Source organism: Barbus barbus (assembly GCF_936440315.1).
Source record: "Barbus barbus genome assembly, chromosome: 50".
NCBI classification, from domain to species: Eukaryota; Metazoa; Chordata; class Actinopteri; order Cypriniformes; family Cyprinidae; genus Barbus; species Barbus barbus.
The window spans coordinates 11,743,129-11,758,567 of NC_136728.1; the positions used below are offsets into that span (position 1 = coordinate 11,743,129).

The following is a 15,439-nucleotide window of genomic DNA, read 5'->3' on the forward strand; positions in this document are numbered from 1 at the left end:
CCTTATTTTTGCGGTTCTCAAAACCAAACTGGAACAAATAAGAACCTTATAGGAACTTTCTGTGTTTAACAGTAGCCTATTAGTCACCGTTCTCTTACTAGGCCTATATCTTTTTTATATAATGAAAGTGAATGAGGCTGTTTTTCTGATCCACTGTGGTGAATAAAGTATGATGGAATCTTCAGAATCTCTAAGGAGCTGATTTTTCTGAATGCATCATTAAGGCTTCTGTAGATGTTGGAAGTGTTCATTTAAAGATTTTGAAGATAATGTTTTTTTCATAACAGTAGTCAGTAGGCCTAATGGAAAGCGAGATAAAGCAGATTGTTGTAAGAAACAAATGCTGCATTCTTGCAAAAGCATAACTGAACTTTGTAAGGTCAAGATAGTGGGTGGATTGCTCTAGCTTAGATGCATAATGCGGGTCGATGCAAAGTGTGGGTGATGATCAACTGGTGATCATGTTTTTTTTTTTTTTTGTAGTATCTTGTGCTTTTGTGTATATGCAGCAAAATGCAAAGCTGCTGGACAATGTAAACTGGAGGATCCAGTAAATTTTAAAGATTGAAAGAAAAATGGTAGGCTATTATAGCTATTAGTTAACCCCAAACTTGAAAGGACTTCACAAAGTCAAAACATTTTAGGAGAAGACCAATTGTTCATGCACCACTAGATTCCATTTTATGCATAATGAAAAATAGCTTATTAATGTCTCTCTTGGCTCTGTTGCTGGGGCCCTTAAGAGCTCGTGTCTAAATGCTCCTCTACAGACACTTTAGCCAGTCCCACTTGATTTGATTGAATATAAAGTGAGGTTGATTTTCCTCCAGCGGAGCCACTAATCTCTAATAACATAATGGATGTCGGCTGTGGGGAAATCATGGAGCTGGATTTTAAACATCAGACGTTTAAGATCCTGGTTGTCTCACAAAATATCCATCTTATTTATCGTCACTTAGAGTGACTAACTAAGTTTCATTTATGGCACTTACGGGAAATAATACAATCATTTATAAGGGGGATCAAATCAGTTGTGCATTACAGAGTGCATTTACTTGGAATTTGCTGTGTAATTGTTATATTGAGTCCTCGAGTTGTTCTTGGACTGCTGGGCCACTGCTGTTGTCACTTGTACATCTGCTCTCTCCAGTTCTCTGAATTTCTGTGAGAACATACCACTCTGACGAAAGCACTTGTAATACATGGAAACTGTAAACAACTTGCTCCATGGAGCAGTGTGTGTTTTTAGTTGTATCCTGCCATCTTGTGGAAATTATCAATCAGCACACTGTTCATATTCATATGAAGCTCTATCTATCTATCTATCTATCTATCTATCTATCTATCTATCTATCTATCTATCTATCTATCTATCTATCTATCTATCTATCTATCTATCTATCTATCTATCTATCTATCATGTTTTCCTCTGTTTTAAGTATTTGATTTCTGGGAGATAAGATATATAAAGACGTTTAAAGGGATCGTTATTTATCATAGGATAATGTTATTTTTTCTTATTTAGCCTAATCATTCATTAATTCCTACTTATTTACTGATTTATTTGTATTAAGCATGTGTTTTATACATTTTAGCTATGGGTGGTTAAAAGGAATTTATATACAACATGTGCAGTAAACATGTTTAAAGGAATAACATTATTTATCATTTAATTTAGGAGAATCTATTTATTTATTCATTTGCTTGCTTGCTTTAGCATTTTAGTTTTGGGAGATAAATTAAATAGGTAAACAAACCAGTAGAGATGTTTAAAAGAATAATATATAATTTAATCAAGAAATGTCTTCTATTCTGTCAGACAATGCAAAACAAAGGTGATAGAAGTTGATCACGTTTCTTCATACATTTCCAATTAGCCTAAAAGTTCACTTTTACCTCAAATGTTTAAGTAATCGACCTTGTGATGCTTTAAGCGACCTTGAGATTTGTGCAAAGGCTTTATAAATATAAAGCAACTTCTTTTTCTTAAGTAGGCTACAGTTAGGCTACTTGTTGAACATTTTTGTAAAATTTCACTTATGTTTTAGGCCTAATATTTTGACTTTTCCTTTAGAGAAAATGTATCCCAGTGTCCATATTTATCCGTACTTTTTGTTCACTTCAGGTAACAGCGATTGAATGACAGTAGACGCTATCGTAATTCTAGCGCACAGTGATAGTGCTGGAACCGAATGAACTCCAATGGCACTGTAGGCGCGGATGTAGAGGACACGGATGAAGACGCGCTCCAGTTGCTGGGTGTAAACTGAATGACTTTGCTCTATGAATGTTGTTTGTAGTCGTCAGATGTCTTTGAGCAACGTTACAGTGAAGATGTCAAGAGCAGCGGCACAGAGGAGTCACTGGACAACTTTGAAGACAAGGTATGGTTTGTTATTTTATGCATGCTAAGAATTCGATGTTATAGTTGTATTCTGTTATAGCATAACGCACAAGCAATATGTAAATTGCTCAACGCGTCCTGAATTGTCTTATAACCAGTGCAACAAAATACGCATACAGCAACTTCATATTGAATAATGAAATTCAAAAATATTCTAAGCATGTGTGATTAACTCTGTTGACAGAGTCACTGTAAACTGTACTCACTAAACGCAGACAGATGAACCCCCTGTAGTCTAACTGTTGCATGATGCAGGATACCCTGACTGGATGATACATCTGAGTAAGTGAAGTGCCTCCCTGTTTTTCTGCTGGACTGAACATTGACAATCGGAAGCTGCTCTGTAACCCAGCACATTTTTTTTTTTTGAGTCAAGGTGTGATATGAATTTATTAGCATTCTATGTGCAATGTTTATGTCCTTTGTATTTGTCATTTATCTTATCTTTATATGTTTAGCATATTTTTTAAAGTTTAATTGTGTGCCAATTTACTCTTTTCTATTCTACTAGATGTCTGCACAGGTGTGTGTATATAGGTCAATGATAAGTAATGTCCGATATTATGAAAAGGAGGAATATTATTTAGTTTAAGACACATGTGGCACATTCTTAGATACTGTATGTAATCTTTGTATCCATGTTTGAAAAACATTTATAATATTTTCCATCAAAAACCAAATGACGGCATTCACTATTTTAAAAAGTTTTACACATATAATTTTATGAATGAATGAATGAATGATGCATTTATATAGCGCTTTATTGTGTATTGCCGTACACCCAAAGCGCTTTACAATCATGTGGGGGGGTCTCTCCTCAACCACCACCAGTGTGCAGCATCCACTTGGATGATGCGACGGCAGCCACACTACAACAGCGCCAGTGCGCTCACCACACACCAGCTACAGGTGGAGAGGAGAGAGAGTTATAGAGCCAATCAAGTGTATGGGGATTATTAGGAATAAATATTGAGGGGTTATTTCTTAGGCTTATTGTAACATAAAATTATATTTGAAATATGTGCTATTCTACAGTCCACTTATGTATATATTCATGTAAGTTCTTATAAGTTGAAATACTACTATATTTTCTTTTATTATTTTTTTTCCTCAAATCAGGTATTTGTAAACTAATCCATCATGAGTGCCCAAATGGAGGCAGATGTCCGCAGCACATCTCCTGAGATGCCGGCCATGTTTGATGGCATGAAGCTGGCTGCTGTAGCCACGGTGCTGTATGTCATAGTGCGGAGCCTCAACCTGAAGTGTCCCACGGTGGCCCCTGACATCACCTGTCAAGACACCCCTCTCAATCGTTTCCTGCTCAAGTCTTGCCCCATTCTAATCAAAGAGTGAGTGCTGCTGCCTAGAAGGATTTCTTGTCATCTCATCGCAGTCTTCTCACACATTGCATCTTTCTTAGATGACAATGTACGATTTGCTGTAGAATGACTAGAAGAATCCATGAGTAAATTTTTAGTTAAATAAATATTTGGATACACTTAATAACTATTATGCAACCTGCCCATGTCTCCAGGTACATCCCTCCCTTGTTATGGGGGAAGAGTGGACATCTCCAGACTGCTCTTTATGGGAAGATGGGAAGAGTAAAGTCCCCTAAACCTTGTGGGCTGCGTAAGTACCTGCCTATGCCAGATGGAGCCACTGCCACCTTTGACCTGTTTGAGCCACAAAGCGTCCACAGTACAGGAGGTGAGCCTGGGTTTCTGAATAGCAAAGGGTATTTTTGAGCCCAAAGGGGAAATCTTGATCTAAAAATATACACAGAGCTATCATATGGCTTAAAAAGACTGGACTATTACTCACAAATAAACCTTTTATGCTGTATTCTTGCATTTTTAGAACTTCACAGCTTGTCATTCTCAATCCACTTATGGTGTTTATTATTAAGACTATTCCTTTGGAGAGGCAAAGGTGTTGCTCGTATTTTCTCTAGAGTTTATCTGTCTCTGTCCCATCACAGATGACATCACCATGGTGATCTGTCCTGGGATCGGTAACCATAGTGAGAAGCATTATATACGGACCTTTGTGGATTATTCACAGAAACAAGGCTACAGGTGCGCCGTTCTCAACCATCTTGGAGCACTACCAGACATCGAGCTGACTTCCCCGAGGATGTTCACCTACGGTAAGCCACGAGCGGCAAGCATGCTTTTAGTTATGAAACAAGCATACTTGTGAAAAACAACCAGGCAATTAGTTACAATTTCTTTATAATATGATGAGTTTTTTTGTAAAAAAAAAATTAAAAAATAAATAAAAATAGTAATAATAATAATAAAATATATATATAGAATATATTTTAGAATTTAAAATTATAATTTATATAAACTTATCTTTCTATAGAAAATGTACAGCAACCACTGAATGCTAATTTCTATTATGTTTAACAATGTTTTTTTATGTAACACTGTGTTAAAGGTTGTACCTGGGAGTTTTCAGCCATGGTGAGCTACATTAAACGCACATTCCCACAAACTCAGCTCATCGTGGTGGGCTTCAGTCTGGGAGGGAACATCGCCTGCAAGTACCTGGGTGAGAATCCAGCCAATCAGGGGCGAGTGCTGTGCTGCGTCAGCGTCTGCCAGGGATACAGTGCTCTGAGGTTAGAAACTATTTTTAACTTATGCACTTAATATACAATTTTAAATATGTAATTTTGACAACTTGGTTTTCTGTTTTATTGTTTTTCTTTAGGGCTCAGGAGACATTTCTACAGTGGGATCAGTGCAGGAGACTATACAACTTCCTCATGGCGGACAACATGAAAAAAATCATTCTGTCTCACAGGTAAGTCCTTAATTATGTGAAATATCTGACTCTGATTGATCAATGTTAATGGCAACTAAACTGTATGATTGACACTTGACAATTTCTTTATATGCCTAATTATCCTTATGTGATACTGAGTCAAGTAAATCTGTCCTGTAGGGCAAGTTTACTTGGTATTAACTCTAGCAATGTGGAGGCTGCCGACCTCAGCCGTCTGTATACAGCCACTTCACTCATGCAGATTGATGACAACATTATGAGGTACTTTAAAAGCTTTCATAAGACACTTCTGAGTGCATCTTATGTTCTCTTAATGATTCTTTAAAAAAATGTATGTCTCTTATTAGGAAGTTTCATGGACACAACTCCCTAAAGGAGTACTATGAGAAGGAAAGCTGTGTGCATTATATTCACAATGTAAGTAACAATGTTAAAAGCAGTTATATTAAGACTGTTCTTTTGAAAACCATAATCTTATATGTCTCTCATATTAGATCAGCGTTCCTCTCCTCTTGATGAACTCTTCAGATGATCCATTAGTCCACCAGTCACTGCTGACAATACCTCGCACACTAGCAGGTATTTATATATTAGATTTTTACTATTCTGTCTAATTCTTTCCATTTTTATCCATCTTTAGCAAGAAGAGTTGATGGATGTGTCAAGTGGCTTATAACAAGCAAAAAATAATCCATTAAACATAAAGGACCTACCAAAGGTGTGTAAAAAAAAAGGTGACGCGTATGGCCTAATAGTGCTTTAATGGCCCATTAAGACTCTCAGCCCCGCCGTGTTTCTAAGATCCTGCATTGGACACCGGTGCTGAATTTTTCAGTGCCATCTGATCTTTCCCTCTGTGATTATTTATCAGATTACTGCCGTCAGCTTCTTCCTTCAGCCTCAGGTGAAAGATCCAACAAAGAACCCCTATTAACAAGCCTAACTGCCTCACACTAAGGAAATATGGGACACCTAATCTTCTTGCGCTTCAACAGAACTTTAAAGTTGATGCATTTTTAAAGAGGCCACGACAGATGACTTGGCAGCCTTGCATATGAATTTGTATGGATTATTTAGACTTCTGAGTATATGTCTAATTGATATTTAATGCTGTTAATTAATAATACTTATAAGGTGCATTTATAATAGGATTGAGAACCGATTCTTATTCTGGTTCAGTTAAAAATAAAACAGGGTGATGTGAATCAAATACGGTTTTAAAGTACTCTGACAAAGTTTCCTGCACTGCAGTAGCACCACAATCCGATTCTCAAATGAATCCTCTCACAAACCGCTTTTTTTAGTAAATTGAAAGCATATTTCACAACCAGTGAAGTCCGATTCCTGAACAAATGGCTCTCACAAGCTGATTCTGTCTTAGTGAATCAAAAACATATTACATGACCAGTGTAGATAGATTCCTGAACAAATGCCTCGTGTGAATCAGTTATTTTTAGTGAATCAAAGACAAATTGCATGACCAATATAGTCCAATTCCTGAACAAATGCCTGTGAATCAAAATTATACTGCACAACCAGTAGTTAGTTCCTGAATGAATGCCTCGTGTGAGCCGATAGTGAATCAAAAGCATATTGTGCTACCTGTGTAGTCTGATTCCTCAACATATGCCTCTTGTGAATCAGTGCCTTTTAGTGGATCAAAGCATATTGTGCAGTGCAACAAATGTAGTTTAATTTATAACGAATGCCTCTTGTAAATCGGTTCTTTTTAGTGAATCAAAATGATCTTGTGCAACCAATTTAGTCTGATTACTGAACAAATGCTTCTCGTGAGTCGCTTCTTTTTAGTGAATCAAAGGCATAATAAAGTAGTCTGATTTCTGAGTGAATGCCTCTCATGAGTCGGCTTTCTTTTTAGTGAATCAAAAGGGTCTTGCGCAACTAAAGTATAGTCTGATTTCTGAACGAATACCTCTCCTGAGTCGCATATTTTAAGTAAATCAAAAGGGTCTTGCGCAACCAAAGTAGTCTGATTTCTCAACGAATGCCTCTCGTGAGTTGCTTCAGTTTAGTGAATCAAAAGGATCTTGCGCAACCAACCACCAGTCCAATTCCCAAACAAATGCCTCTTGTAGCGCTTATGTATTAAATCGAATGCATATTGTGCAATGAGTGTTCTCAGATTCATGAACAAATGCATATTGTCCAGTTTCTGAAAGAATGAATTTCATGAGTCAGTTCTTTTTATCGAATCAAAAACATGCATAACGACCAGCAAGTGTAGTCCAATTCCTAAAATAATGACTCTTATGAGTCAGTACTTTGTGAATCAAAAACATGCATCTAGAATGAATGGCTTCCTCTAAAAAGATTGTATGAAGACATTAAAATAGCTTTCAATGTGATAAATCTGTATTGTTTCTCCACAGAAAAGAAGCAAAATGTGATCTTCGCTCTGACACTACATGGAGGTCATCTCGGCTTCTTTGAAGGCGCTGTTCTTTTTCCTCAACCTCTTTCCTGGATGGACAAAGTCGTAGTCAGTTTTGCCAATGCTATCTGCCAGTGGGAGAAACACAGGCCGCAGTGCCAGTAGGAAAAATAATGCCTTATGCAACACTAAACATAACACTTTATGATGTTCTTGTTTGTTCTGAGTTGAGGTTAGATGGTTTCTAAAGGTCTGACTCACTAGAGTTTGCTCTGACCTTCAAGCAGGATAAAAAGCACATATGGTAATATATGGTAATATATTACCATATGTGCACATATATAAAAGCACATATGGTAATATTTTATGAATCCCAATATATGGGATTCATAAAATGTTTTTGAAAAAGGTTATAGTGAACCTTGAGAAAAAAAACATACTTGGTAAGAGATGTTAAAGAGGTGAAGACTAATAATAACTGTTGTAACTAACACCAAGTTCACCAGCTGTCATTTACGTAGATATTTCTATACTATGATGTCAGCGTATCTCAAATAAAAACTCATCAAATCACCTTTGAAATGTGAAAATTTTGATTAGTTTAGAAATTGTTCATATTTAGTGATGAAAGTTCAATAGAATTTGAAACTGTGCACTTACATTTGCTTTAGAATAGTCTGTCAGGTTGCCTTATGTTTTATTGACACTTTATTCCGTGGTACTTTTAATTGTATCTTTTTATTGCTGCTATTTTCATTGAATGTATTTAATAAATAGTTTCCTGTAGATGGAAACAATAATCTGACAACGTCTCCCATTTATTGGCGTCTTTTAAAACAATCTCTCTGTCATTCTTTATTATACAAGACAAATAAACATGGCAAATTATTTGCTTTTAATTTAACATTTAACCAAAATAAGAACAATGACAGTGTTTTATTGCACTCTAGAAGTGGTTTAGCTTTTTCACATTACGTCTTGAATTTTCATTGAATAATAACCTGTTAAAAACCCTTCTTGACAGTATCTAACAAATGGAATCAGACAATATCTAATCCTAACATGTTTGTTTATATTTTAGTATTCTGACAACTTTTATTTTATTTCAATTTATATTCATTATTATTTTAAATTACATACAACAGAGATGTCTGGACTCTGTCATCTGTTCCAGAAGAATATCTATTTTTTGGGTTAAATCTGGAAATGGGGCCCTGCCTGTGATTAGCAAGGAATGTCATGCAATCCAATAGAACGCAGTGTCACAGGAAACTAAACTAGACTTTTCCAGTACGATGGCTGTTTGGCATGGGAAAATTTCTATGCTGCTGGGTTCACTCTCAAAAAAACAAACACGTTCAATCAATCTGTAATGCAATACAACTAAACTAACACACGGTCACTTTCTTGTGCGGCGACAGATAAAAAGTGCTTAGTCAAAGAGATGTGCTGCTGTGGCCTTGCCGTCGTATTTGCCACCTTTCCCATCGAAGTCTGAAGGTAGGATTTCAGCATCAAACTCCTTGAAGTAGTTCTCCAGCTCATCACCGTGGACAAACACCTTCAAAGACACAGGAAGTCAAAACCACTTTCTCATCCATCAAAAATAAAATGTTTCATCATCTTGTTTTCCACAAATTATGTCCAACACAATTTACCCTTTCCAAAAGTTTGCTCTTCATGAGGGGTTTGACCACATTGTAGGTGGTGGTGAAGTACCAGGGCTGGTGGATAAAGTGCACGGCTTTGAAACGTGCAGGGAAAGAGTCCTGCCAAACACAAGAACAAGCAACAAGTAAGATGTGGAAAGATGAACATTTATGTGTTATTAATAGATTTATAGACTTCAAAGGTTGATATGCTAACTAACTAATCTTCAAATGATGCAAAATCTAATTTATTTCATATTCATTTCTTTATTTCTTATTTTTGCCACTTTGGCTTTTATTGTGACAGGACAATTTAATCAGGAAGTGAAGAAGGAGAGAGCCTGCGATCTGGGACTAGAACTCGGGACGTCGGTAGAAACGTCGCTGCATGTCAGCATGCTGCCCACAAGGCTATTGGAGCCGACTTACATTCATTGCTTTGTTATTAAACTTTTATTGTAGGTAAGTATTACTGAATGCAGCTTTAAGAACTAATACAGAGAGCTGTCTAAAAGATAAAAGCTAATGCATCACCTGCAACATGTCCACCATTTTCTTCAGCTCTGTGGGCTTGATGCCAGACGCCTGCTGCATTGTGAAACCTTTAAAGTTTTCAATGATGCAAAACCCATTGATCTGAGTCTCTTCATTTTCCAGAAGCTTCTCCAGGATCACACAATAGGCTCTGAGGATCTGGAACATACACAATGTCAATACACGTAACAGACTTTTCGTTTTTTAATGCATTCTTGCTGATTAAAAGTATTAATTTCTTCAAAAAACTGACCTTAACCTTTTTTGCTCTGTAGTGTATATTTTAATACAATAAAAAATTTAAAAGAGAAAAGGACGCTAATCAATATACAAACTTAATACAAAGTTATTATTGAAAAAAAATCACCTCATCAAAAGTGATCTCCTCATAATCCCAGTTCTCAATGTTGAAGAGCAGCACCACGCGGCCGTATTTATCTCTGCTCGACAGGATCCCTGGGTAACCGGCCTCAATGGTGCTGCGGACAGCCTCTGGGGTTAAGTTTTCAAAGAGTTCAGGGTAGTCCCGCCTGAAGCGCACATAACCTTTGGGACAATAAAAACAATAGTAGTGTCTCAGGGCGAGCATCATTCCGGTGGTAGCAATTGTAAAAATAAAAACCCTTTAGCAAATCTATTTACCCTTCATGAGTTCATAGGCCCTGTTAACTTCATATTTTCTGGCACGGATGAACCTCACCAGCACAGTATCGGGTTTTTCCCCAAAAGTGTCCAGAACACCTTTAGCGAGGTCGTCTCCAGAATCCGCCTTCTCTTTCATAATACCTCTGAGTTCCTTTACAGCTGACACTCGCTTCTCATCCGTTTCATTTAGCTCATCTTTAGCCTACAACATCACAAGTTAAAATACTCATAAAAACACAATTTCTGTGTAAAGTAACAGTTTTTTAGACAGTCAGAATGTGCAGTGAAGCCTGCTAACGTGATAGGAGATGCTATTGTGTAGCAGTTACTGGATTTTTTATATTTCTCAAAAAATATTGTGTGAACCTTGCCACAGTGATGCTATAGATGGCTGCTAGGTTGTTACAAGGGTGTTTATTTTGTGTGGTCACTGGTTAAATGAGCGATATCAAACGAGTAGCAGTGTGATATGGCTGTATATCTGATACGGCTGTGGTTCGGCCATATGGAAATCACAACGTGCCGATATACAGCCATATTGTACTTCTACGTACTCCATACAAAAGATGGAGTCTTTAAAAACCCTCTTTTGTGCAGAACTTTACTGCTGACTCACTCATAAAAACATTTCTCTTGTCGTCATCTAATGACAGAACAATGTAACTAATCACCATCACAAACACATATACCGTTTCCCATTACTAAATACTAATTAAATATACTATTATTTATATGAATGTTATTTATTGAATAATAAAATTTTATAAACAACAACAACAACAACAGCCATCATAAAAGTTGCTAGACAATTCAGTCAAAAGTACAAAGGCAGAAGGCACTGAAGTTACATAAAACATAACGTGATGAGATTTTGCCAAAACTCAGCCAAAACTATTTGCTCTGGAACAAATAATAGATTAATGAAACCAAAGACTGCCCATGAGATTTACCCAAAACATCATATCTCATGTTTAACCACTATAGAGACATCAGAGCCAGCGGTAAATTACAGAAGATTCCCTGGAGTTCACATCTCCTAAAATATTGAAGCAAATTTTCAAATAGACGTTATCTTTATTAACAAACAGCATATTTGAAGTCTAAACAAGTACCTCAACAAAAAACACTTAAAACTACATTCCGTGATACAAAAACAGTATTATTTTAAAAAATGATAGTGGCTTTGGGTATCTACTATGACACTTGCTGTGAGAAGTAACGCAATCGGAGTCATACAAACGGTGAAATGGTTGGAGTTCTGTTATCACTAGAATATCACACTCCTCTCAGCCAATCAAATTCGAGGACCAGAAAGAACTGTTGTATAAAATGAAACAATAGCGATGCTTAACTTAGTAAACAGCGCTAATATTGAATTAGCTGTAGTTCATTCATTTAGACTGCTAAAATGTGCTTTGTTCAGTCTAAATGTGTATATATTATACTTTCTAAAGACTTCACACCTTCTGCACCGTGTGGTCGGGTATTTGGGCACAGGGTCCGAACAATGGCCCGTGATCTTTGACCGTGAGGTGCTCCAGCTTAGCTCTAAGGGCCTGTTCCTCCTCGGACACCATCCGGAATGTTCCACTCTATAAAAAGTTATGGAGAAAGAATAATGAAAACATCCTAATCCTGAGTTTAAGCAAACACTTTAGTTTAGTAGCCCTAATCAATGGAAGCTAGTGTGGGCCAGTGCTAAGCTCACTCACATGAACTGCGTAAAGCCTAGTAAACCCAGTCTGAGATTGGGGATAAGCTGCTAATGTACGTAGCTCTATCCCTAAACACTAAGATCCGCCTTGTTCTTAAAACATTTTTTCACCAAATGAGTAATGGTTTGGAGGAACCTGGGTGAGATCACATGTTGGGTGACATAACAGGGTCTTAAGACTTCAGTGGGAAATACTTAGTTTCAATAATGGAAAATTCTGATCAAATAATTTAGTCAGTAAGCAAATGCAACACTGAATAAGGTTTTAAAGTTTATAAAGACAAAAAAAAATTACTTACAACAACAGCCATTGCTTCAGATGCTCAGTGCAATTTTCTGTGGAAAGAGTGATAATGATCACAAGGAAAATGCTTCGACTCCAACAAAAAACAAAACAAAGGCTTTTCATGACATACAGGCATAATGGTTTTTCTGAACCATGAGAAATTATACAAATTTAATGACTTGGTAAAACATTTTATCATAATAAATATACTTAGCATTTAAGTCAACTGGTTGTCTAAATATAAAATATTAATATCAATTAGAAACCATCGCTGAAAGCAGGGGTTTTCAAACATTTTGATGCTCAGGTCCCCAATTGATGATGATTTCCCTTACTTTTATTTTATAAAATGTTATATGCACAAACACCCAATTATATTATACTGACAAAGACAAAATTAAGCATGATATAGTAAAGAAAACATGTATTAAATTAAATTAAAATTTTTAATTAAATTAAATAAGTTTAAATTGTATTGTCATCAAACTTTTTTTGTGCTTTTACCCACTATTACAGTAATAAAATACTAAAATAATAAGCCAATAAAATAAAATAAATAAAAATATATATTTTTTCAAATTTAAAAATATAAAAATATATTTAAAAAATCTTATTTTCTTATTTTGTAGTCAATATTCTAGTTGATTAATATGGCTTCTGACCATGATTTCTGACCAGTCTTTAGAAAGCAGATAAGACAATCTTCATTTTGCATCTCAATGTATCTTGACTTAAGGAAGTTTTGATATTTGTACTGGAAAATAACACTAAAATACCGAGCAAGTAAATTCATTTTTGCAGTGCTTGCAACATTTAATGCCATGACTTGAATTTAAGATTTTCTGTTCCTTTCCAAGGCCTTAATTTGTGAAAAAGTTAAGTGACTTTTTAGAACCCCAGGTAATAAAATGCCAAAATAATAATAAAAAAATGAAACATTACCAATAAAATAAGGCCAATGAAATAACATGAATTAAAATAAAATAGAAATACTCCTAAAATACACTGTGTCCACCTGGGAGTGCCCAAAGTCCAATTTTAAGAGCAGATTACTGAAGGGTAATCTGAGACATTAGGTTATATAATTGGGACATTTCTTGCATTCCAGCAGGGTTGTTATGTGATAGTCTCCATTAGTCCAAAATTCATAACTCAAAATTGCACCAACTGCAAAAGTTGAAAGGAAAGAATCTCCCAGATTAATTTAATTAATTCTACTTTATTACAACCACCAACAATTTCAAAGAATAGAGAATTATCCATCATCATATTTTAAGTTTCCAAAACTTGAGCAACGTATAAATGACATAAAAAAAATCCCACGCTCTATCCGAGAAAACGACACTTACCCGACACAATGAGGTGCTGCTCAAGCCCCCAGAACTGAGTGAGGTGATGAACAGCAGGCTGCAATAATTTGTAGTGTGACCTGTGATGGATTAACAACGTCATATGGATTATGCAGAGCAGATTTGATGTTAATCAGCCAAAAACATTGAGAAAAGGAGCAAAGAGAACATTGACTAATAGCCTGCAGCCAATAGCATCATGGCTCTCATATTTTAATCAAGAGGAACCTTCCCTGACCCCAAACACACTGTGAGATAAAAAAAAAAAAACAGAGATTATGAGAGTGTGTCAGACATATTAGCAGTTAATAATATTAGAGGTTAAATGTGAGGTTTATCTCATCTTATCCACTGACCAATAAGATTTGACTGGATTCCAGCACCAGTGAAAAATATGTGCTGGCAACGTGAATTGTTTCTGGAAATAGATCTTGAACACAAAGCTGCGTTCAAATGCCAAGATACAGATGTAGGCATTTTCATTAGAATTACGTTATAAAATAATTATCCGACATAAATAATGCATCAATTTAAAACATCAAAACTTTTAGAAACTCTACATATTAATAGCTAATCAGACTTTTTTTTTTTTACCATAAATACTGTATATGTACAATTTTCTTTACAAATCTTGTAACAAATAATGTAAAAATATGAGAAATGTATAAACTATACATATATTCAGCTTTTGACATTTAGAAATAAAATAATATATTGCAAATAGTTTTGCAAAAACCAAAATACTAGTTTGTCGAAGCTTTTTTTGCATATTTCTAGAGAGAATTCTCTGTATTTGGAAGGATATTTATAGTTAAAATCCTATACAAATGAATTATGTAAGTGAATTAAAAAACTTTCAAAAAAACATTTGTACAATTAACAATACTCTAATAATGGCTAGATAAAAATATTCTAATAATTATTTTAAAAAAACTAAATATTTAAATATAATAAAAATGTATTAGTTTAGGCCATACACATCACAAAAATCTCAAGACAGTACTCAAAATTCAGTTTTAGTTGTAAACAGCCAGTGGTTTGCAGCCAGAATAATCGAATTCCACCCTCAAACGTCTCTGCAATGTTTCCCACTGATACATTGATCGGTGGGGTGGCCATAATCCCGTAAAGCAGGATTTAGCCTTTGAATGCGAGGGTCTGTATTACCAAAGCAGTGATTGCAGCACAATGGTCGTCTCTGTGCTACCAGAGCTGCTCAGCGTTTTTACGTCTGTTGGGTAAAGGCATACAGTAGCTGACAGACAATAAATTTGATGACTCATTATGCAGGTATATTGTTTCAGCCAAGACTTGAAGTCCTGAAAATATAACCATTGTATGAGCAAAGAAAAGAGTGAAAGCAGTTTCACAAAGGCCACTGGGGTCCAGAGAGGCATAACATGGGTTGGACCCAAATGTAGGCCTATTAACTGATAATTGAGGTGATGTAGTTTCACCTATTCTTTCTTCTGTTGAGCAAAACAGAAGATATTTTTGAAGAATGTTGGTAACCAAATAGTGACCATTGACTTCCACTAGTGGTGGGCGATAAACCAGCAGAAATTCTGGACTATCGTCTCTATGACGGTTATACGCTCATGTGACGTTGCTGTGCTACATGGTCATGAAAACATATCGTTTGCACATGTTTTAAGCATTGCTGTCTAAAA

At 35.8% G+C, this 15,439-nt stretch overlaps 2 protein-coding genes across 7 annotated transcripts; one reads left to right on the top strand and one right to left on the bottom strand.

Moving 5' to 3' along the window:
- The first annotated feature begins 2,234 nt into the window (after positions 1 to 2,234).
- On the top strand, positions 2,235 to 8,396 carry LOC306868063 (monoacylglycerol lipase ABHD2-like). 6 transcript variants are annotated; one of them, XR_013784082.1, is made up of 11 exons: positions 2,255 to 2,384; positions 2,589 to 2,686; positions 3,524 to 3,756; positions 3,942 to 4,117; positions 4,389 to 4,556; positions 4,850 to 5,033; positions 5,126 to 5,218; positions 5,360 to 5,461; positions 5,548 to 5,617; positions 5,695 to 5,918; positions 7,591 to 8,396. XR_013784082.1 is itself a non-coding variant. In XM_079414053.1 (11 exons), the coding sequence occupies exons 3-11, from the start codon at positions 3,545 to 3,547 to the stop codon at positions 7,755 to 7,757; spliced, it is 1,257 nt and encodes a 418-aa protein (XP_079270179.1). In that variant the 5' UTR covers positions 2,255 to 2,384; positions 2,589 to 2,686; positions 3,524 to 3,544; the 3' UTR covers positions 7,758 to 8,396. The 6 variants fall into 6 exon arrangements, 3 of the variants coding, with proteins under 3 accessions (XP_079270179.1, XP_079270180.1, XP_079270181.1); XM_079414053.1 differs by having other exon boundaries at positions 5,695 to 5,779; XR_013784083.1 differs by having other exon boundaries at positions 2,258 to 2,384; positions 2,660 to 2,780.
- Positions 7,391 to 13,814, bottom strand: LOC306868065 (retinaldehyde-binding protein 1-like). The gene is made up of 8 exons (XM_079414057.1): positions 13,770 to 13,814; positions 12,434 to 12,470; positions 11,884 to 12,012; positions 10,418 to 10,622; positions 10,143 to 10,321; positions 9,776 to 9,934; positions 9,251 to 9,361; positions 7,391 to 9,153 (listed from the first exon to the last, which is right to left on the bottom strand). Exons 2-8 carry the CDS (start codon positions 12,443 to 12,445, stop codon positions 9,025 to 9,027), a joined length of 924 nt encoding a protein of 307 aa, XP_079270183.1. The 5' UTR covers positions 12,446 to 12,470; positions 13,770 to 13,814; the 3' UTR covers positions 7,391 to 9,024.
- Between the last annotated feature and the right edge of the window lie 1,625 nt (positions 13,815 to 15,439).

Bases quoted from the DNA above. Each gene is read 5' to 3' on its own strand.
- LOC306868065 (XM_079414057.1), bottom strand. The intron at 10,623-11,883 runs GTGTGAAGTCTT...GTGATGTTGTAG, and splicing joins CCGACCACACGGTGCAGAAG to GCTAAAGATGAGCTAAATGA. The intron at 10,322-10,417 runs GTAAATAGATTT...ATTGTCCCAAAG, and splicing joins GGCCTATGAACTCATGAAGG to GTTATGTGCGCTTCAGGCGG.
- LOC306868063 (XM_079414053.1), top strand. From the start codon at position 3,545: ATGAGTGCCCAAATGGAGGCAGATGTCCGCAGCACATCTCCTGAGATG. The intron at 3,757-3,941 runs GTGAGTGCTGCT...CCATGTCTCCAG, and splicing joins TGCCCCATTCTAATCAAAGA to GTACATCCCTCCCTTGTTAT. The intron at 5,462-5,547 runs GTACTTTAAAAG...GTCTCTTATTAG, and splicing joins ATTGATGACAACATTATGAG to GAAGTTTCATGGACACAACT.